The 23,827-nt window shown below is 33.9% G+C and overlaps 2 protein-coding genes across 2 annotated transcripts; one reads left to right on the plus strand and one right to left on the minus strand.

The window, feature by feature from the left end:
- Positions 1-10,566: 10,566 nt before the first annotated feature.
- On the minus strand, positions 10,567-14,678 carry LOC123884557 (putative disease resistance protein At1g50180). The gene is made up of 2 exons (XM_045933674.1): positions 13,531-14,678; positions 10,567-12,412 (listed from the first exon to the last, which is right to left on the minus strand). The coding sequence occupies exons 1-2, from the start codon at positions 14,588-14,590 to the stop codon at positions 10,689-10,691; spliced, it is 2,784 nt and encodes a 927-aa protein (XP_045789630.1). The 5' UTR covers positions 14,591-14,678; the 3' UTR covers positions 10,567-10,688.
- A 785-nt stretch (positions 14,679-15,463) lies between these two features.
- LOC123884559 (transmembrane protein 230-like) lies at positions 15,464-18,155 on the plus strand. The gene is made up of 2 exons (XM_045933675.1): positions 15,464-15,811; positions 17,728-18,155. Exons 1-2 carry the CDS (start codon positions 15,622-15,624, stop codon positions 17,847-17,849), a joined length of 312 nt encoding a protein of 103 aa, XP_045789631.1. The 5' UTR covers positions 15,464-15,621; the 3' UTR covers positions 17,850-18,155.
- The last annotated feature ends 5,672 nt before the right edge of the window (positions 18,156-23,827 follow it).

Raw genomic sequence — 23,827 nt, forward strand, 5'->3', positions numbered from 1 at the left:
TGGATTTTTTTCTATTATAAATAATGATCAATGAGTTCCTTTTGCTTAAAAAAAGAAAAAAAGATTAAATAATGTACAAATTAATCATTAGTTGGTACAGTGATGATTGAAGCTGAACTTGATAGGAAAAATTGTTGCAAATTGCCTTGAAAACGTGAAGAAAAACAACACTAGTCTGCTGTTTTCCGCCCCGGGCGGAAAACCTGTGTTTCAGGCGGAAATTTGAAGCAGGAAAAGGGGTGCTCTCTGTTTTGGCGCCCCAGGCGGAAATGTTGGTGTTTCAGGCGGAAGTTTCCGCCTCAGGCGGAAAAAGCTGCGCCTCGGGCGGAAATCACTGCAGAGTATTTAAAGGGTCACGTTTTCTGTTTTTCATAACAAGTTTTTAGGGTTTCTGAGGCCAACATACAAACTAGGGTTATAAGAGAAACATCTTGGGAACACTCTAGGGTTGGGTAATCATTCTATCACCTTGGGAAACACTTTCATTGAAATCTCTTGGTCACGGGAAGAGATTTGGGAAAAGGGTAGAAATAGGATAACTCTATTTTCTTGCAACTCTTTTGAGAATCTCATTGTAATCAAGGAACAAAGTTTGATAGTGGAACGGAGAGCTGCTCTCTCCCCCAGATTAGGTCACATTGACTGAACTGGGTAAACAATTTATTGTGTCCTTTTCTTTTCTCGCCGTTTATCATTATTTGTGATTATTATTGCCGTTCGCTTATTTTGATTGCTTAATCGTATTTGCTCCACACATCAAGATTATTATTGGTGTGATTTTTATCGAATTCACAACAATTGGCGCCCACCGTGGGGCAAAGGATCAAACGAATTAAGTATCATGGGTTCTAAGTGGGACATCGAGAAGTTCACCGGGAGTAACGACTTTGGGTTGTGGAAGGTGAAGATGAGGGCAATATTAACTCAACAGAAGTGTGATGAGGCGCTTCTAGGAGAGGCACACATGCCTGCTACTTTGACACCAGCAGAAAAGACCGAGATGAATAATAAAGCACTGAGTGCGATTATTTTGTGCCTTGGGGATAAGGTGTTGAGAGAAGTAGCGAAAGAAAAAACAGCTGTGGCTATGTGGACCAAGCTTGATGCGTTGTATATGAAGAAGTCTTTGGCACATAAGCAGTGTTTGAAAGAACGGTTATTTTTCTTTCGTATGGTGGAGAATAAGTCGGTAATGGAACAACTATCGGAGTTCAATAAAATTATTGACGATTTGGCGAACATTGATGTGAATCTGGAAGATGAGGACAAAGCGTTTCACCTGTTGTGTGCTTTTCCCAAGTCTCTTGACAATCTCAAGGATGCATTGCTATATGGCAAAGAAGGCACTATCACCTTTGATGAAGTCCAATCGGCTTTGAGAACCAAGGAGTTGACTAAACTCAGAGATATGAAAATTGATGATAGTGGAGAAGGCTTGAATATTGCAAGGGGGAGAAGTGAAAACAAAGGGAGAGGAAAAGGGAAGAAACACAGGTCCAAGTCTAGGGCAAAGGGTGATGGTGGTGGCAAGTTCAAATGTTACCATTGTCATGAACCAGGTCACTTCAAGAAGGACTGTCCCGAGAGAAGGGGTGGTGGTAGTTCGTCAGTTCAAATTGCCGCTAGTGAGGAGGAAGGTTATGAGAGTGCAGGAGCACTAACAGTTACAAGTTGGGAACCTGAGAAAAGCTGGGTCATGGACTCAGGGTGCTCATATCACATTTGTCCAAGAAAGGAGTACTTTGAAACCTTGGAATTTAAAGAAGGTGGAGTTGTCCGTCTCGGTAACAATAAGGCGTGCAAGGTTCAAGGTATGGGTACTATCCGTCTCAAAATGTTTGATGACCGTGATTTCCTTTTGAAGAATGTGAGGTATATTCCCGAACTTAAGAGAAATTTGATTTCCATAAGCATGTTTGATAGTCTAGGGTATTGTACTAGAATTGAACGTGGGGTAATGAGAATTTCAAATGGTGCATTAGTAATTGCTAAAGGGTCTAAAATTAATGGTCTTTATATTTTAGAAGGTTCCACTGTTATTTCTAATGCATTAGTAACTAGTGTAGAGGCTGCAGATATAACCAAACTATGGCATTTGAGGTTAGGGCATGTCAGTGAAAGGGGTTTAGTTGAACTAGCTAAACAAGGTTTGCTAGGACAAGAAAAATTGAACAAACTAGAATTTTGTGATAACTGCACATTAGGCAAACAACACAAGGTGAAGTTTGGGGTGGGAGTGCATAATTCTAGTAGACCATTTGAGTATGTTCACTCGGACCTTTGGGGTCCAGCGTCTGTTTCCACTCATGGGGGAGGTTCATATTTTCTTACTATGATTGATGATTATTCTAGAAGGGTATGGGTTCACATAATAAAGAACAAAAGTGATACCTTTGAAAAATTTAAGGAATGGCATACCTTAATAGAAAATCAAACAGGAACTAAACTGAAAGTGTTGAGAACTGACAATGGCCTGGAGTTTGTTTCAGAGCAATTTAATGAGTTTTGCAGGAAACTAGGTATAAAGAGGCATAGAACCGTTGCATACACACCGCAGCAGAATGGTCTGGCTGAAAGGATGAACAGGACCTTGCTGGAGCGCGTGAGATGTATGTTGTTGGGAGCTGGATTACCCAAAAGTTTCTGGGGAGAGGCAGTTAACACTGCTGCATATTTGATCAACAGATGTCCATCAACAGGAATTGATCTAAAGACACCTATGGAGGTTTGGAGTGGCAAGCCGGCAGACTACTCTAACTTGAAAGTCTTTGGAGCTTTAGCATTTGCACATGTCAGGCAAGATAAGCTTGATGCTAGAGCTGTGAAGTGTGTTTTCATTGGTTATCCCGAGGGTGTGAAAGGTTACAAGCTGTGGAAGATGGAGCCTGGAGGATCAAAGTTTATCATAAGCAGAGATGTCACTTTTGATGAGACCCGGATGGGGATGAAGTGCAAAGACCTGGAGAAAAGACCAGAAACAGGGATGGAGAGAATCCAGTTTGAGGTGGAGCCTTCCATTGATGAGAGGGAAAAGGAGGATGAGACTCAAGTACCTGATGAGAGTGGAAGTGATGAAACAACTGTTCCTGACTATCAGCTAGCAAGAGATAGGGAGAGGAGAGTTATTCGTCCACCTAATAGACTCGGTTATGCTGACCTTATTTGTTATGCTTTGAATGCAGCTGAAGAAGTGCAAGACTCGGAACCAAAGAACTTCAGGGAAGCATCAGAAAGCATAGATAGTCAAGACTGGCTGAAGGCAATGAATGAGGAAATGCTTTCATTGGAGAAAAACCAGACTTGGAAGCTTGTGCCATTACCTAAAAATAAAAGGGTAGTTGGTAGCAAGTGGGTGTTCAAAAGGAAAGAAGGTATACCAGGGGTCGAAGCACCAAGGTATAAGGCGAGACTTGTAGCAAAGGGTTTTACTCAGGTAGAGGGGATTGATTACAATGAAATCTTCTCACCGGTGGTGAAACATTGTTCTATAAGGGTACTTATGGCTATTGTCAACATGTATGATCTTGAGTTAGAACAGATGGATGTGAAGACCGCATTCTTACATGGAGAGTTAGAAGAAACTATCTACATGCAACAACCTGAAGGTTTTGTGGAAGACAATTCTAAAGTATGTCTGTTGAAGAAATCTTTGTATGGGTTGAAGCAGAGTCCGAGGCAGTGGTATCGTCGGTTTGATGATTTCTTATTGAAGACTGGATTTGTGAGAAGCAACTATGACAGTTGTGTGTACATGATGAAGAGGAATGAGAAAGTCATTCTCTACCTCCTTCTTTATGTAGATGATATTCTTATGGCAAGTTCTGACAAGCATGAGATTCAAAAGCTCAAGGAGAAATTAAATGGTGAATTTGAGATGAAGGATCTTGGAAATGCGAAGAGGATACTTGGTATGGATATCTTGAGAGACCGGAGTAAAGGTGAGTTGTTCTTATCTCAGCATGATTATTTGAAGAAAGTGGTGGAGCGGTTTAGAATGACAGATTCTAAGGTAGTGAATACACCACTTGGTCACCATTCAAAGTTGTCGATAAAACAGTGTCCTCAATCCGAGGATGAGAGAAAGAAGATGGAGAGTACTCCCTATGCAAGTGGGGTTGGAAGCATCATGTATGGCATGGTTTGTAGTAGGCCGGATTTATCATATGCAATAAGTGTGGTAAGTCGGTTTATGGCAAATCCGGGCCAAGTTCATTGGCAAGCTTTGAAGTGGGTTCTGAGGTATTTGAATGGTTCTTTGAAGGGTGGTCTGAAGTACACAAGAACTGATCCAGGAAGAGATGCTTTGGAGGGATATGTGGATGCGGACTATGCAGGTAATATTGACACTAGAAAATCCTTATCGGGTTTTGTGTTTACATTGTTCGGTACAGCGGTAACGTGGAAGGCCAATCAACAATCTGTTGTAGCCTTGTCAACAACTCAAGCAGAATACATAGCTCTTGTTGAAGGGGTCAAGGAAGCCATATGGTTGAAGGGTATGATTGGAGAAATGGGGATTAGTCAAGGGTGTGTGAAGATACATTGTGACAGTCAGAGTGCCATTCATTTGGCAAATCACCAGGTGTATCATGAAAGGACAAAGCACATTGACATCCGGTTGCACTTTGTAAGAGACATGATTGAAACAAAAGAGATCATGGTACAGAAAATTGCATCAGAGGAGAATCCAGCTGACATGTTCACCAAATCGTTACCTAGAGCTAAGTTCAAGCATTGCTTGGACTTAATTAACTTCGTTGAAGAGTAGACGGAGGTTGGAGAGAGCAGCACGGTGGTTGATGGGAAGTTGACATCACCATCGTTTTAAAGGCAAGGTGGAGATTTGTTGCAAATTGCCTTGAAAACGTGAAGAAAAACAACACTAGTCTGCTGTTTTCCGCCCCGGGCGGAAAACCTGTGTTTCAGGCGGAAATTTGAAGCAGGAAAAGGGGTGCTCTCTGTTTTTGCGCCCCAGGCGGAAATGTTGGTGTTTCAGGCGGAAGTTTCCGCCTCAGGCGGAAAAAGCTGCGCCTCGGGCGGAAATCACTGCAGAGTATTTAAAGGGTCACGTTTTCTGTTTTTCATAACAAGTTTTTAGGGTTTCTGAGGCCAACATACAAACTAGGGTTATAAGAGAAACATCTTGGGAACACTCTAGGGTTGGGTAATCATTCTATCACCTTGGGAAACACTTTCATTGAAATCTCTTGGTCACGGGAAGAGATTTGGGAAAAGGGTAGAAATAGGATAACTCTATTTTCTTGCAACTCTTTTGAGAATCTCATTGTAATCAAGGAACAAAGTTTGATAGTGGAACGGAGAGCTGCTCTCTCCCCCAGATTAGGTCACATTGACTGAACTGGGTAAACAATTTATTGTGTCCTTTTCTTTTCTCGCCGTTTATCATTATTTGTGATTATTATTGCCGTTCGCTTATTTTGATTGCTTAATCGTATTTGCTCCACACATCAAGATTATTATTGGTGTGATTTTTATCGAATTCACAACAAAAATCATTATTCGATCCCCGCAATTGAAATTAGAAGTGGCTGAAACCATTTGATGGCAGAATTGACATCCGAACCGGATTAGGTGGTTCAATGACCTGGATACCGATGATGAAAACTAAAAATAAAAAAATAAATTAAATAATGTACCAAAAATAAAATCAAATAAAAATTTATGAGATGTGAAAAAACAATAAGAAAATACAAATAAATAGGAATTATTGTGAGGACAAAAGTGGTACAATACAACAACGTGAAAACTGAAAAGCAATAGTAATTAGTTGACTTGAAGTTAAGGGAAAAAAAGGGAAAGTATAAAAAAGGAAAGAAGAACGTGGTTGATTGAAGGTGGACACAGTGAACAGCGAAGCAAAGACAAATAGAATAGAATGGAATGAATGAGAGAGTGTAAAGACAAACCCCGGCAATTTTGCGGGAGCAACAGACCACATGATCAGCAGCTAACTCATCATGTGACTTTGTCAGATCGATTAATGTTATGTTTGTTTATGTTGTTGTGCTGCTTCTTCTTGACTTTTTTTCTTAACTACTAAAAATAGAGGTAAAGTATTCACTATTCAGCATCCTGTAGTTGGTTAGCCTAACTAATTTTCTAAAAATTGAACTCAAGTTTTTTTTGAAAATGTGTCATGTTGTTGACTCTCTTAATCTCAAAGTTTTGTTATAGCATCTATCTATAAGCCATTTTCATAGTTACGGTGCCCAATGTTAAAATTAGGTCTGTCTGCCTAGGACTAGACCGTGATACCAGTCCATAACGATCAAGGTCAAATCGTGATTATGTTTGTGTTTAATTATTTCAGCTTATATAGGGTGGATTCGATGATGAGTACCGGGATGAAATCAACACATCACAAGCGAATTTGATTATCGCGAAAAACTTAAACCCGTGTAAAAGTCGGGTCAAATTTGAGTTATGTTGTTGTCTTGCTTATAGTATAAAAGTCTTTTTTGCTGAAATTTTTGTTGATTCTTAGTAAATAAGTACAATCATATTTTCCATTTCCTAGCTTTTCCCCTTTTCTCTTTTGCAATTTTTACTTTCTCTTCTCTTTTATATATATACTCTTTCTATCTCGAATTTTAAAAAAAAAAAATTGAAAAAAAGTGTCCCTATTATAAGTCATTTTAGAATACCAATGAAACATTTAATCTTATTTTTTCTCTTATATCATTAATGAAGAATAATTTTATAAAGTTACTCGTAATTTTCTTTTTCATGCAGTTACTATTACACTTTTTAATTTATGTGAAATTATCAAAACAACATAGTTTATATTTGATATCATAGTGTGTATGTCAAAATCATAGTGACCCTCTATAATTTTCTGAAAGGTAAACTCTGCAACTTTTACAAAATCACGATTAATCACCATAATTCTGACATACTCGGCATGATACCAAACATAAACTTATAATTTATGCAAAATTACGCTAGAGGTCTTTATCTTATTTTTTTGTAACACATTGGTCATTTATATTTTTTTATCACATATTGGTCCTTTATCTTTATAAATGTGCACAAATTAATCATTTTTTTTCATTTTTTATTTAAAAAGTGATGAGTTGGCAAGACACATAGGAAAATCTTTTTATTTTTAATAAATTTTTATTAAAAATTAGAAAACCCAGATTTTATAAGAACATTCATCATCTTCATCATATTGTTTATATTATTCATCATCTTCTTCATTAAGCTAAATCAAAATACACCTCAAAATTATATAATTCTATAAGTTTTGTTTACCTCAATCTTGTTATAAACTACAAAATCAAAATACCCAATTCTTATTAAATTATAAAATTCTCAAAATTCCCAAAATTCATAAAAATAAAATCAACCTAAAAACAAATTCTGGATTTTAACCCAAAATTATGGCGTATAAATTCAACTTTCGTTTATTGTTTTCTGTTTGCTTCTCTGACGGAGTATCTATGCGCTTTGCTTAGTGACAAAATTATTGATCACTTTGATGTTTCTGCACTACGAGGCCATAACCATGAGACTCCAAAATTATTTTTCTACGTGACTTGCCAACTCATATTTTTTAAATAAAAAAAGAAAAAATACTAATTTTTGCACCTTTATAAAGATAAAGACCAATATATGACAAAAATAAATAAAAAATCAATGTATTACAAAAAAATAAAAATAAAGAACCTCCAATATAATTTTACCTATAATTTAAAAGAAAGAGTATAATTTATCTCCTATTATTATTCCATTTGATACCATCCCCTTCCCATGTGTAGAGTGTACCCCACAACCCAACATCCATCCACCAAAATTTATTCACACCTTCTCTCTCTCTCTCTCTCTCTCTCTCTCTCTCTCTCTCTCTCTCTCTCTCTCTCTCTCTCTCTCTTTCAGCACCTCTAATCATCATCACACCTTCTCAATTTCACTTTGCACGCCAACCTTATCTCTCTCATTCTCTCTCACATACAAATTATTCTAGAAGCTAAAACAACCAATTTGCTTCTATTTTAAGCAAATTCCCTCAATTGTAATAGAACTACTCAAACCTAAGCTATAAACAATGGGTCTAGAAATTTTTGATGAGTTTAGACCAATTACTCCCATAAGAACAAACATTGCTCCTATGACAAAAACATTGAAACATGTTTCTCAACAAGACACAACAAAGAAGAATATTCTTAAAGATGATGAACAAGAATGTCAAACACCAACTTCATCAAAAGTTCAAAAAAACAATTTTTTTGTTTGTCCACCAGCTCCAAAGAAAGCAAGAGTAACAAGAAGAAATAATTCAGCTCAACCATCTCAAGGTTTCTTCCAAGTTCCTCATGATCTTGCTTCTGTTTTTGTGTTTCGATCGGCGACAAAACTTCCAAGAAGATCTGAAATATATAGTTCTTAGCTTAGCTAGCAAGGCATGTTATAGTTCACATTATTCTTGAGCTAGCTAGCAAATTAATGGCAATGGTATATATATGAATATGAATATTATTGTTTCTTATTCTTATTGTTAATTTTTCTTGTTCCTTGTGGAATATAGTACTTGATTTGTCATATTAATTTGAATATCTAGTACGTGTGATATTGGAAAATACATAGTTTTAAATTGTGCCTAGCCATATTTATATATATATATATATATATATATATATATATATATATATATATATATATATATATATATATATATATATATATATATGCGGGTCACGATCAAATGACACCAACTAGTTTAACACCAAATGTTACACCTCCCAATAACGTTTTAATCAATATAAATTTTATAAAATCCACTGTTAGATTGAAAGTTTATATATATAAATCATTTATGTAAAATTTCAGACAAATTCAAAATCATTTGATATGCTATTGTGACATATAAAGATTAACGGCATGCAAACCGTTAATTTTGATGTATTTCAATAACATATCAAATGATTTTGGATTTTTCTGAAGTTTTACATAAATCATCTATATGATATAAGCTTTCAATCCAACGGTGGATTTTCTAAAATTTATATCGGTTAAAACGTTATTGAGAAGTGTAGCATTTAGTGTCAAACTAGTTTGTGTCATTTGATCCTGACCCTATGTGTGTGTATATATATATATATATATATATCCATTATTTTTTTCTTTTATCATTTTATGAAAGCTTATCCATTATAAATTTTTTTTTGGTTTCTGACTAATTATCCATTATAGTTTATTCATTGTCGGTAGTTAAGTAATTTTTACTCTTAATTTATAAAATAAAAAAAATATTCACTTAATAAATGCATCTAAATTTTGTAAGTATAGATATAGTAAAACATCATTAATTAATTGTATCTTAATTTTTAAAATAACTAAATTTTGAAAAAGAAAAAGCTAAAAGGATAACGATTAGGGGTATGTTTGGATTGACTTTTTTTTTTGAGTTTATGCGAAACAATTTATGCAAATAAATGAGCTTTTATGTATTATTATAAGCTTTTCAAGTTAGTTTATGAAAGAAAAAATTTTATAAAGATACAATTTTTTTTAAGTAAAAGCTTATCAATTAACACAAAAATATATATATATATATATATATATATATATATATATATATATATATATATATGTAACAACAACAGGCTCTTTTTTTATTTTGAACCACAACAACAGGCTTTAATTATTAAAAAGGGCTTTAAATTAGTTGATTTAGATCTAGTTTTATTCTATATTGTAAAGCATGCAAGTGACTAGAGTTTGTTTGAATGAGGTAGTTGAACCAACAATTTTGCTATTATGAAGTGGTTGAATTCAGCAAATGGTCCCGTATTTTGGCTGTGTGCACTGCTTTGTACTATATCCCTTGGATATTAGTTACTGGCCTATAACTTTTGTTTTTAATCTAACTTAGCTTTCGTTTTTTTAGAAAAGTACATTATGTATGGTTTTAAATTGCAGTTCGTGTAAGCAATTGCGACCATAATATTACTGATGTAGAAATAGTGGTGGATTCAGATCTAAGTTAGGGGTGCAACTATGCAAGCATCGCCTAAATATTACACAACAAAAAATTTAGGGGAGGAGTTACCTTACTATGTCTCTAGGTGCACTTTGGTAGGTGATGTGAGATATATTGGGTCTAAGTTGGGTTTAAGGTACAAAACAAAAAATTCAATATGGTCAGAATGCAAAAATACAAGGCTATTCATGCAATTTTTCAAAGTTTAGGGTGTGCAGATACACACCTTCACACCACATTGGATTCGCCCTGTGGCGGTGGTTTCTACAACTATATCACACTGCAATTACATATGTTGTGGCAAGTGTGAAGTGAGTTAAGTCTCACATTGTTTAAAAAAATGGAGGTTGAACATTTTTTAAGTGAGAGGACCCATAAACCTCATTTAGAATTAATTGTGTCTATGTAAGTATTATTATAATTATAGTAGTTCGTTAAGCAGTTGTGTTTTATTATGATTAGAGTCACCGTCGCGACATTATCCGAGGAGTCGGGGTTCAAATCTTGAATTCTTCACTTCTCCGCACTTTAGTGTGTGAGTCTAGCTACTAGACCAAAAAAAATTAGGGTCAATCTCCAGCATAACTTGGTTGATTTCTGAGTTTATTGAACTCATAAGAATAATGTAACAAAAAGTTATAAGACTAAAAAAAAATGAAATCATTTATTTCACATACAAACCATACTAATAATCACAATAACGAAAAACCAAAGATGGAACATGTTGAACTTTGTAATGTTCATCACCACCTTTTTCAAGTTTGATTCTAAATGCTGCAAACATTGATCTAATCTCCAAATCCTTAAGACTAATCACAAACCTAATCCCTTCAGGAACAACCTCAAGCTTAGTACAATTAGAAATCTCAAGTTTACTAAGGCAAGTCATAGCACCTTTCTCCAATTTCCACTCTTCGAGATTCGACAAATCACTCAAAACAAGTGACCGTAACTGAGGAAAACCATTACTTGAACAAACCATTTTGTTCCCTAAAAATGAATCAAGTTGTAGCTCAAGTAACCTTAAATTTGGAAGCTTCTCTAATGTTATCATTGGATCATCAACAAGACCAGAACCTTGTAATTTGAGTTTAGCAAGTTTTGACGAAATTTCGTTTGGTTGAGGGAAATTACTTATAGGCCCTTCAATGTTAAGCTTGTATAGATTAGGACACCCTGCAGAAACTTCTAGAATTGAAATTTCATCAGAACTAACATAAAACAATGACTCAAGATGGTTAAAGGTTACTTTCGTACTTTTGAAGATTTCTCCAAAGTTAGGATCATCTATTACCAATTTTCTTAAATTGGTTAGTTTCATGAGATCCTTTACATCACATTTATCTGCAGGAAAGTTAACCAAAGTTTGCAAGTTTTTCAGATTGGATAGTTGCCATTTCTCGACGTCGTTGCCGCATGATTCAGGAAGATATAAATGTCTCAAGTTTTCCATGTTTGTTATTACATTTGGTATTTGAACAGTTGAGTTTCCTGTGAGAAGATCTAAGGTTTGTAAGCACTTTAAATTTCCTATTGAATTTGGCAACTCATCAATTTTTGTGTTTCTTAGACTTAGAAACCTTAAATGGATTAAGTAACCAATTTCTTTAGGTAATTTTCCCATTTGACATTGTATTCCTTCCAAATTCAAAACCCTAAGTAACTTGCATTTTTTGAAAACTGATTTCATCGAACGCCATTCACTTAACCTAGCTGTTTTATCGTGGTAGCAAATTATAGACCTAAGATGTTTGTGGCTTTTTAACTTGTGAAGCAAGAAACTATCAACATCTTGATCAAGATATAATGCGATTCTTCGAACTTCACCGGTTGGCCTTGCTTTCGAGGTACTAGTTTGGTCCACATTCCGCGAATCAATCATGTCAAGAAAGTTTTCTTGATAAGCCTTAGACACACAAAGATCCCTCATGAGGTTATGCATTTGTACTGTTCTAATTCTTCCTGTTGAACTCTTTTCAACTACCTGAATCATACATCTTTCGACGAGTTCCGTCAAGTAACGTTGTGCCACGTCCTCGAGAGCTTCCTCGCTGTCTCCGGTGTTTTGGACTAGTGATATGATACCTTCTGCCACCCATGTTCTTGTTAGTTTCTTTGTTTGTATCTCTTGGTTTTCAGGGAAATGTGCTAAATGTAGGAAACATGGTTTCAATTGGTAGGGTAATTCATAATAGCTTAAAGCTAGTACTTCTGATACTCCTAAATGTTGTTCTTTGCCTTTTGCTTTTCTTAGGTATGAATTGATGTTCTGTCTAACTGTGTCCCATTCATAAAATGTTGGCTTTGATGCTAATAGTCCTCCAAGGACTATTATGGCTAGAGGTAAACCTCCACATCTTCCAACCATTTCTCTTCCCAATTTCTCCATCTCTGTGCTGATTCTCGAGTCTGTGAGAAAAGCAAAAAGAAAGCATAATGGTAACTTGAAATTCAATAATTCAAACTTCTTTCATAATTGAAAAGACGGTGTGGTTTCATTTTCGTGCACAAATCATATATGTTATTCTGGTACAAAATGTATTCAAATGTAACAAAAATAATTTTATTGGATAACCATATACGATATTGTTTAACTTTCAGCAAGAAAACAAACCACATAACATTGTTGAAATTTCATTGTTAGAACAGCAACCAGTAACAGGAGAAATTTCAAAGTGTGCCTAAGTCTGCGAGAGCAGTTGTAGTTCCATACTATTACTTGAATGAATTAGGTGTTTCAATGTTACAAGCTATATAGTATATAAAACTACGGTTTAGATTACAAGAATACACCGAACCATGCCACAGGGGAAAAGATGTGAAATTCCGCCTAAATTTTGTGCTCCACTGCCTGCCTTCGTTGCAGCCTCCAGCGCCTTCGCTGTGTTGAGTATAAGGGGATGGGTTTAGGTTAGTTTATTTCCACATCATCTACTTATATGGCCTGAATAGCAGTTATAACTTGTAAATGATGATGGGCATTCCTCAACTTACAAGTCGATTTTATGTAGTTAAGCCTAACCGAAATTCTAAGATGGTATCAAAGTCTATCTTTGTTTTTTATTTGGTTGCATACATCGTCCATGCTCCAGGCAATTGAGCCTAGGCGTGATCCAGTGTGTTGAAACTTTTGCCTTACTTGCACTGTCTACCCTAGCTGCATTCGTCGCAACCACTAGCACATTCTATATGTTAAGTGTAAGGCTATAGGTTTAGTTTAGCGCCATATTGCCAAGTGATATGACCCGAATAGTGTGGTTATAAGTGGTGGATATGTCTCACCTTACAAGACAATTTTGTAAAAATGAGTTAGTTTCACTTCCAAAAACTTAGGAGAAATTAACAAAAAATCTGAAGTTTATTATTCGGAAAAGTAAGCCGGACTCTACAATTCAGTGATGATGAAATTTAGCCATTCATAGAAGATTCTCTAACTCATTCAAAGAATCCCTTCATCAACAAGGTAAACAACATTATGAATAACACTGAGACTTCATTATTGAAAGACGAAAACTAAATCTACATACCTGGATCATCATATTTTGGAAAAGCCTTTTTCTGAAACAACTCCCAACTATCATCTTCATTCAAACACCTCGGATTATGACGATAACAATTAGGATCCATAAACAATGCAACATCAGTATTCCTAGTAGTAAGCAATATTTTACTACCAACAACAGACGAAGATATCCCGGCTGGAAAACCAGGACTCAAATTATTCCAAGTATCAACACTCCAAATATCATCAAGAACAACCAAACACTTTTTCTCCACTTGTACTTGATAAAGCTTTTTCGCAACTTCCTCGTCTCGCATATTCACAAGTTCTTCATGTAACTCCTTAGAAGGCGATAAAAGCCTAAACAAAATTCCTTCCCAAACATCCCTTGCTTGACAATGTTGTGATATATAAGCCCAAGCTAAGCTCTCAAAACTTTGCCTAACATTAGTACTATGATAAACCTTCTTAGCCAATGTTGTTTTTCCTAAACCTCCCATACCCCAAATAGCAACAATTTTGTATCCATTATTGTTGTTATTAACCAAACATGACTCCAAAATCTTAACATTATCTTCAACACCAATGATATCTTCTTCAATAACATGAGAATAAGATCTTCTCAAAGCTTTGTTTCTACCATGTATTGAATTTGAAGCTTCTCCACTTTCACTTTTTATGCCAAAAGTTTCTAAATTTCTTGTGAGACTAGTTATCCTAGAAATAATCTCATTAACCTGATAACCGACTCGATGAATTTCTATTAACCTATTGATAATTGAAACATAACTTTTTATTCTGTTTAAGGTACCTGTCATGTTGTTTCTTCTTGAAGCACTTTTTAAGACATATGCTTCAATTACATCATCAGAATCATAAGCTGCTTCTCTTATTTCTGAAATCCAATTCTTGAGAGATTCATTTTCTTCTTGCTTTCTATCTTCATCTTGTAAGTAAGATTCCATCATTCTTAACTCAGTTTTAAGATTCTGCACTTTGTCTTTAACACCATATAAGAACACAGCTTCATCAATGAGCAAATCACTGATTTTTTGTACTGTGAAATCTACTATTGACCTTGCCATCTGGCAAAATGTGTTGCTTTTTTTTTTTCTTTCTGATTATACACAACTCATTTGATTCAATAATAGAGATCTAATATTAAAGATAACACTGCTACTATCAATTTAAGAATGAGGATACTAGATGAAGTTGAAGTTGACTTTGACTTTGAAAGTTAACAACTGCAGCATGACATATTATAAATAGAGTTTTCCTCCTCCTATTTTGAATAAATCGGAATTTTACTCCCCTATTTTAAAAATTTTTGGATTTTGCCCCCCCTCCCCAAATTCGGCAGAAAATCTGCTTTTGAGCCTCAACTTCAAAGTTTCGCACAAAACTCAATTTTGATCAATAATTCACCAAATAGGTAGTGAAATGACCGTAATCGAGTTAGCTTTTCACAAAATCAAACCCCACTAAATTTAGAGTTACAGAAAGAGATTAATTATCGTATGGACCTACTACTGGTGTTTTCGTCATGTCTCTCACCATGTTGCTTCGTTTTGAATAGTATTTACATATCCGGAAAGCTAAAGTAATTATCCTTGTTGGAATTTCAATTTCATCGAATTTGGAGTTACGATGCGTTCGGTAGACGATGTTGAATTTGAAGGTTAGAAGCAGATTTCTGTAGAATTAGTAATTGGATACCGCACTAAATCGATAAATACTCTTCCTCTGTAACTCCAAATTTAGTGGGACTTTATTCTATGGAAAGCTAACTCGATTACGGTCATTTTGTTACCAGTTTGGTGAATTTTGAGGGCCCAAAATCCAAAAAAGTTTAAAATATGGGATTAAAATTCCGGATTTTAAAATAAGAAGGATAAAATTCCGATTTATTCAAAATTTAATATAATAGTCAAACTAAAAATTGTCACCAAAGTCCCAAACACATCTTAACGAAGAAGCAAAAGCTAAATTGATCTAAACTCAACCCCACCCAAAACCCTGTCCACTTCCACCAACCTCCCTCCCACATCCAAATCTACAAACAAAGAATCAAAACCCACAGACAAAACACAAACCTAGCTACCAACAAAACAAAACAATGGCATACGTAGATCATGCTTTTTCGATTTCAGACGAGGATATCATGATTGGAACCTCTTACACTGTCAACAACAAACCTCCCATCAAGGAGATCGCCCTCGCTGTTTCTCTTCTCGTATTCGGTTTCCTCAGTATCATCATCGGTTTCTTCATGGCTTATAATCATGTCGGTGGTGACATTGCTCATGGTAACACCCTCTTTTCATCCTTGAAGTTTCTCCAAATTAAAAATTTGACAAATATGCTTAATTTCTGATTACTTGTGATTAAAGAGTACTAATTGTTAATTGGGTAGTTGCAAAATTACTAATTGCTGCTAATTTTTAAGTTTTTAAAAATATATCTGTAGGTTAGTACTGTGGTAAATTAATGGGTTATGGGCCCATTTGGATCGACTTATTTTCGAGCTTATGCAAATAAATAAATTTTTATGTATTATTAGAAGTTTTTCAGGATAGTTTATGAGAAAACAGCTTATAAAGATACAATTTTTGTTAGGAAAACTTATGAATTAACACATGAGTTTATTTGTTTGCATAAGCTATTTTCATAAGCTCAAAAATAAGCCAAATCCAAATGGGTCCTATGTCACATAAGGGTAGTTCAATTGGTAGCTACTAGAGACGTTATTGGAGGGGCTGGGGTTCGAACCTGATATTCCCCACTCCTCCACACTTATAGTGTGTGAATCTAACCACTAGCATACTGGATCAACAAATAACATAAAATTAGTGAGTTACTATGTTATATGTTAATTTCTAGGTTTAGTACTCTTTTGGTGTGTCCTTGAGCTCACCAACTTAGCTGCCGATCACTTTGGACTGCTAAATTATTTTGGCTTAATTACCTTTTGGATTCCTTAATTTATTTTTGAGTTGCAAGTTGATCCCTTGGTTTTTATAAGTGTCAGTTTGGTCTCTTAACTTGGTCTTTTTTCGCAAACTTTCGTTAATCCAACTCATTATATTTGCAAATGTGTGTAAATTACTAAATTGGTCCCTGACTTTGTAGAAGCTCTCGATAGATTCATGACTTTTATGAATATTTCAAAAAGGTCTGTGACTCCATTAAACTGTCAAGTTGGCCCCTATGTTTAGTTACTATATATCAATTAATCCCCAGCATTTTACTAACTTACTAACAATTTTGTCCCTGACTTTATTCACTTACTATCAATTTAGTTCCTGGCATACCTAAAAAGGACTAGTATGTGAGTCCAATTTGACAAAGTCTTAAGTCGGGGACCTATTTGAGAGTGCCCTATAAAGTCAGGGACTAATTTGGTGGTTTATTCTTGCCAATGTGGATCCAATTTGGTTATTTTTATCATACATAGACATGATGTGGAAAGTGTAGAATGGAAACATTTATAAAAAAATGAAGTAGGATAAAGAAGAGAAAAACAAAAGGAAAACATAGAAAGAGGAGGAGTACAAAGAGGGACTGTCCATCATATTGTGTGCGGAAAAATCGTGTAAGACAAAGAGGAAATCAACTGCTAGTAGAGGCAAGCGTTTGTCAAAACCTCCAAATTGTGTGCATGTTCTTATGCAGATAGAGTTTGCATTTTCAGTTTATGGTTTTCTTTGATGTGTATGTTTTTACTCGGAAAGCATAGATGTTGGTGTTTATTTGATTGTGTTATGTACCCACCCTAAGTTAAATAAAGAAAAATATTTTGATTTCGGGAAGAAGGAAGACCGGTGACCGTTATCCCCATGTCAGATTGGATTTTCTACATCACACAAATTAATACTGTCAATGTGTATTTTGACGGAACGGACCAACTTGTAGTAACTTTGTCAAGTTAAGAGACCAAACTGACACTTTTGAGTTTTAACAATTAAGAGACCAACTTGCACCTCAAAAATAAATTAAGGGACCAAAAAGATAACAATAGACCTTTTTGATTGGAACTCTTTTTGACGTTCCTAAATTCATCAACCAAGCTGCTTGTTTAGCAATGTTATTTGCTAAAGTTGTGAACCTTTGGTTTTAACTGAAATTCAGTTGGCACATGACAAGAGTATAACTAATTAGCTGGTTCTCTATTATTTTTGTTTGTTGTTGATTTTGAAATTCGTGTGAATGTTTGATTTGATAGGGCTATTCTTTGCAATACTCGGAATGTTAGTGTTCATACCAGGTTTCTACTACACGCGGATTGCTTATTATGCTTACAAAGGATACAAAGGGTTCTCTTTCTCTAACATTCCTCCCGTCTAGCTATCATAATTTCAGTTTCTCGTTCGGCATCATTATGTACAGATCTTCACTTGTTGTACTTGTACTCTACTGCTCTACTCTCTTCCTTTTTTTCTTGTATTTTATTCTATTTTTCTTGTCTTGCCCGATGTAAAATGAGTGCCTAGATTTAGATTGTAATTGCTCTTAATATATACTACTACAATTTACTACTGCTGTTTAGATTTTGTTGTTTAGTGTTAATTGTCATGCTCCGAATCTGTTGTTGAATAGCTTGTGCTCCGCATTTTCTTTATGATTTTAATAATAGAAGCACACTTGAAGAAATTATTTCCATTTTTCTTCTTCTTATGCTAGATGTTTGTTCCATTTGCATTGCTATGTACTTGCCATGTCTACTGGTCTTTAAGTGAGAAATTTTATATCACCGCCACCTTTGTTGTGTTTTTTCTTCTCTTTTAATGGGATTTTGTGGCATCTTCTCTCATTTGATACAGTTCCAGGAGCCAACCTATGCTTACTTATTTGTTTTGCAATCTCTCATTCATTTCATGTATGCATCAATGCTATTTTTTCTCAGATCTGATCTAGGGTGTATTATTCAGAGATTTCAATTACATAAGGATGAATGATCAATGATTTTAAGATTAGATGAGTTAATTATAGCAGTTTCATTTGGGAAAGAGTCTCTGGATTTTCGCATATATATGATAATAGTAGTGCCACAGGACCAGGTTTGAGTGTAGTCGGTCTTGACTGAACTGCATTCGGCTACATTTGAGCTGTTCAATGCAAGATTGGGCGGTTAGATTTGAAAGTAAATTTTATATTTAAAAAGTTAACATAACTTGAACTTAAAATCTTAACTGTCTCGTCTTAATCAGACGGTCATTATGTATTTACTAGTACATGCAATTTGACTCCACTTGATCCATTTCATTACATATTCAGGTGACATAGAAAAGTTTATCATTGAAGTTTGCAATCGCTTTACTTGATTGAAGTGATGCTGTAGTGTGGTAATTAGGTGACAGAAAAATTTATCATTGAAGTTTGCAATAAGCAATAGAATTTTTTGGGGATCAACAGTACTCTTGAAAATCGTCTAAAACTCCAACAAGGACTAAAGTCATTTGGAAGTATAACTAAGGGTGGACAACGACCCGATAACCGCCCCAACCTGCTTTACCCGAAAAACAAAACCCGGAACGGGTCGGGTTCAAGTGGTGGGACGGGTTCAAATTGCCCAACAAGCGGTTTCAAATGACTAGAAATGGGCGGGTCCGGTTCAGGATTTACCAACCACGGATACCCGAGCCAAACCGAAATTGAGATATTACTAGTATTATTTACTATTATTATGTGTATCTTTCTGTCAAATCATGATAAAAAGTAGTCAGATATTTACACTACCTAATCCTTGAGACCAACAAAACTGTACAAATTTAATTTTTTAGCAATATATTTTTCAACTTTCACGTGACTCCCCATCATTACTTTTTTACTTCCCCTAAATCTCTTCTTTGACAAAACTATTTCAAAACTAATCTTCATCCTTTCAAGTTTCAAGAACACAAGTGCTCCACTTTTCTCTTTTACTCAATGCACCATACATACATTTTTCTTATTCTCAACATTATCCAAGACACAAAGGGAGGTCATTACTATATACTCCAATTGTTGAGGCTATCTCATCATAATGACAATTTAAGGATGGATAAACCCGTTGAAGAAAAACATAAAAATCTTCATCTTTTAAGTGTCGCTCATATTTCCCCCAAACTTTTTTTTTTTTCATTTCTTTTATTCTTTAGATCTACATTATTTTTGTTTGAGATTTAACCCATGTAAATCCTTTGTACTAGATCTGTTTTAATTCATCTTCTTCTTTTTTTTGACAAATTTTAATTCATCTTCTTAAACAAATTAAAAGGTGGCTTTAAATTAATTTTTCATATGTTGATCCATTTAACGATGTTTCCAGATTTTTTTTTTGCTGAAACCGTTGGAAACCATCCGATTAACCCGAACCCGTATGACCCGATCCCCCAAAATGATTCGATATGGACATGTATTCTTCACCCGTGGATTGGGCCGGGTGAAGCTTTTGGGCCTATACCGACCCAACCCGGCCCGTTGTCCACCCCTAAGTATAACTATAAACTCACCGTCCTTTTTTATTGTAACATTTATAATTGTTTTATTTAATTTTTCTAAAATATTTTTTTTAGTAGTATTAAATAAAAAGGTACAACTTTATTCTTATTGATCATTAATAATTTAATGTAAAAAATATTTGAATATATTATTTCCCTAAAAAGGCTATTATTTTTATTTTATTTTTTTACAATAAAATAAACTTAATTCATTCATATGTTAAAATAGCAATAATACAAGAGATGAAGATGACTAAATACTCACTAAAAATATATATAAAGCTTATTCACCTTTACGTAAAAAAATAAAAATTATTCACCTTAAAAAAGCAAAGTTCTAGCCACAAAACGTTTCACTAATTTAGATAACGAGTAAAAATGGAAAAATAATAACTCATATATATGTAATATAGATAGATGACGAGAAAAAAAATATGAAGTGGGATGATTTCGAAAATCAATCTTCTCTAATGATGAATAAATAAGAAAGGTTAACAAGAAAATAAAACTTCTCTCTAAAAAAAAATTAAGGCCAGCTCGTTTCCATTAAAAGAGAAAAATATAATATTATTTTAAAAAAAAAGTTATTATCAATCCAACTTTTGTAAAAAAAAAAAAAGTTATTATTATTATCAATCCAACTTTTGTAAAAAAAAAAAAAGTTATTATCAACCCAACTATCTAAAATAAATTTAAGCATATAAAAGGAAACTTTTTTATTTTTTTTTTCTAAAAGGAAACTTGTTATTAAATGCATTAAAAGTTAAAACAAATATGACCTCACATTAATTACCTTTTTTTTGTAACCTTACTCTATGACGTCACATTAATTATATTTTTGTAACTTACTCTATAAATATTAAAGTTTCCTTAAATGAATTTGCTTTAATTTATTTTTATTTTTTTTTGGTTTAAATTTGCTTTAAAAAAAAACTAATAGAAAATAAATGCAGTATAGTATCAAATTTTCCCCTAGTAGGCTATAAAACCATTACTCAGCTCAGCTCTCTCTTGTGAGTACACAAAATCAATCAAAGCAATTGCTAGTTTATTCAAAGATGGGTGAGAGAGTATGCAATAGTGCAAGTATTTTTCTAATACTACTATTATGTATCATGGTGTTTCATTCTAAGATGATACATGCAAACATATACGTCGATGATTGGCAAAGTTTAACCTATGGTGTTCAAAACGTTCCACCACGAAGGACTTTTAATGAAGGTGACACACTCAGTAATACGATTGGGTGGTGGAACCTATTCTGTTTTTGGGTCGATAGAGTCTTGTGTGGTTGATTGGACACGACAAGTATGTGTTTGGTTTGGTGGCGACCAGGTTTTTTATGCTTCTATTTGTATATTTTTCTTCTGATTATCTCGGTGTTCTTTTTTTAATTTCCTTTGTATTTTAGCTTTTTTGTGTTTCATCCTCTATTGCTTATTTTTGTGTCTCTGTATTGCTCAAATTCTTCTTTATTAATAATAATAAATTTTTCATTAATTTTTTTTGGTAAGTATCATAAATTGCTTAAAATATAATATCAAAATTGCTTACTGATTTCTTCTTCATCGGCAGAATTTAAAAGTTAATTTCCTTAATTTATATCAGTATTTTGTTGACGTCACCCTAGAGCGAGGCAAGGCCACCGCCGCTGCCGCCACCGTAAGGGGACGTTTTTGCGTACATGTTGATATTTTACTCTTCCGAAAGATTTGTTACGGTGTGTTGTGTTTATTTTAACGGTTGTGTTTCTATGCTCTTCCATTAGATTAATTTAATGGTTATGATTTAAAGATTGAGAGAGATTGACATAAAAGCATATTTAGAGGAACCAAATTCGCTAGCTAAAATTTCTCCTCTCCACCTCCACTTCCCTTCCTTGTTTTGAACCAAAACTACATGTAACTACAAATTCCACCTCTCCTCCCCTCACCTCCCTTCTCATTCTTTAAAATATCTTTCCTCCTGTTGAACCAAACAGACCCTAACAGACAATCAAAGAAACGACAAACTAAAAAGAGGCTAGGGTTTCATTATAATACATAGTAAGATAAATTCTCTTTCGACCCCGTGATTCTTTTCTACCTCTGAAATTCCAATTTTACCCTTGCAGAAAATTTAGGTTCGCAGAAACTGAATTTTTTCTTAGTGCAAATTCAGGAAAACTTCGGTTAACAGAAATTGATTTTTTTTTCAAGGCAAAAAAATTTGGTTAATAGAAACCAGATTATTTATGCATTGGCAAAAACGGAAATCCAATTGGTATAAAGAATCATGAGTTGTTTGAAAGTTTTTAAGTTGTGACTCGAAAGCAGAATTTTATGGGGGCAAAATCCAAAAAATTATAAAACAGGAGGGGTAAAAGTTCGCGTTTTAAAACAGTGGGGTAAAATTCTGATTTAATCAAAACAGGGGGGTAAAACTGCATTTAAGCTTAACAAAAAAATATAGAAAGATGATATGCTTAAAAATAGGAACAAAATAGATTATAGATATGAACAAAACATAACAATCTATACATAAAAATAGGAAGAAAAAAAATTAATAATAATATAATAAAGTTAATTAGTATCAAACTTATAAACTGCCCTAAATATTTCTAATAAATAATTTAATTTTTAATTAAAAATATACACGGGACCATTATTTGTCACTAACACTATGTTTGGATTAATGGAACATAACGGAACGGAGCAGAATGAAATAAAATGGTATGGAATGAAATGGAGCGGAATTGTATACAGAAATTTCATTCCATTGTTTGGGTATGTTTAACATAACGAAATAGTGATTCTATTCCATCGTTTGGAAATTGGACGGAGCTTAACATGTTATATCTCTTTTATTTCATTTTTACCCTTAATCAACAAACATTATTATCATATAAAACATATTACTTGATGCAAAAAAGAATATATAAAACATACTACTACTAAAATCCTCCTTCTAAAATTCAACCACCGGAACAAAAAAATATACTAAGAAAACATATCAGAGCAAAAGAGCAAATTAAAAATGCATCACATCAAAATAAGGAGAGAGAAGAAAGAAAATAAGCATAGCAAAAGTTTCAAAAAGGAAAAACAGAAGCACGTCACCGAAATAAAAGTGCATCTGGACATGTTTTAAACATAGCAAAGTTTGAAAAAATAAAAAACAAAGAAGATAAACATAGAAAAACAAAATGACTGGAAAACAAATATACATGAATATTGACAAGGTACACTGCCATCACTGAAAAAATGCAAAAACGTTGAAGAAATTGTGAGAAAGATACTACTAGAAAAAAATGAAACTGGGACGGAAATTTGTGACGGAATTAAAATCTGTCCCAAAATAATTAAATGGGGACGGAATTTGCGACACGTTTCTGTCACAACTGTTTTTTAAAATGATTATTTATTTGCTTGGGACAGAATGAATATTCTGTCTCAATATTGAGATGAATTGATTTTTCTGTCACAAACTTGGGACAGAGTTTGTATTTCCGTCTCATCTTATTCTAAAAATTTAGTGAAAATAAGGAGGGAAAACTAGCGCCATTTGTTCAGTCAAACAAAAATAGTTATTATATATTATATTTATATATAAAATAAATATTTTTGGGTATGCTATAATTTTTTTTTATAATGCTATAAAATAAATTTAACTCTAATAATATAAAAAAGAAATCTAAAACCTCTATTAAAAAAAATCTAAAATATATTAGGTAATTTTATTATTTTTCAATTTTTTTTATATTTATATTTTTGGTCAAGTAAGTTTAATTTACTTTTAAGTAATTTAAAAGAACTGTGGTATTAGGTAACAAAAAAAAAAAAACCGTAAAAGGGCAGAGAAAGT

The sequence above is a fragment of the Trifolium pratense genome, linkage group LG5 (assembly GCF_020283565.1).
Source record: "Trifolium pratense cultivar HEN17-A07 linkage group LG5, ARS_RC_1.1, whole genome shotgun sequence".
In the NCBI taxonomy this organism is placed as follows: Eukaryota; Viridiplantae; Streptophyta; class Magnoliopsida; order Fabales; family Fabaceae; genus Trifolium; species Trifolium pratense.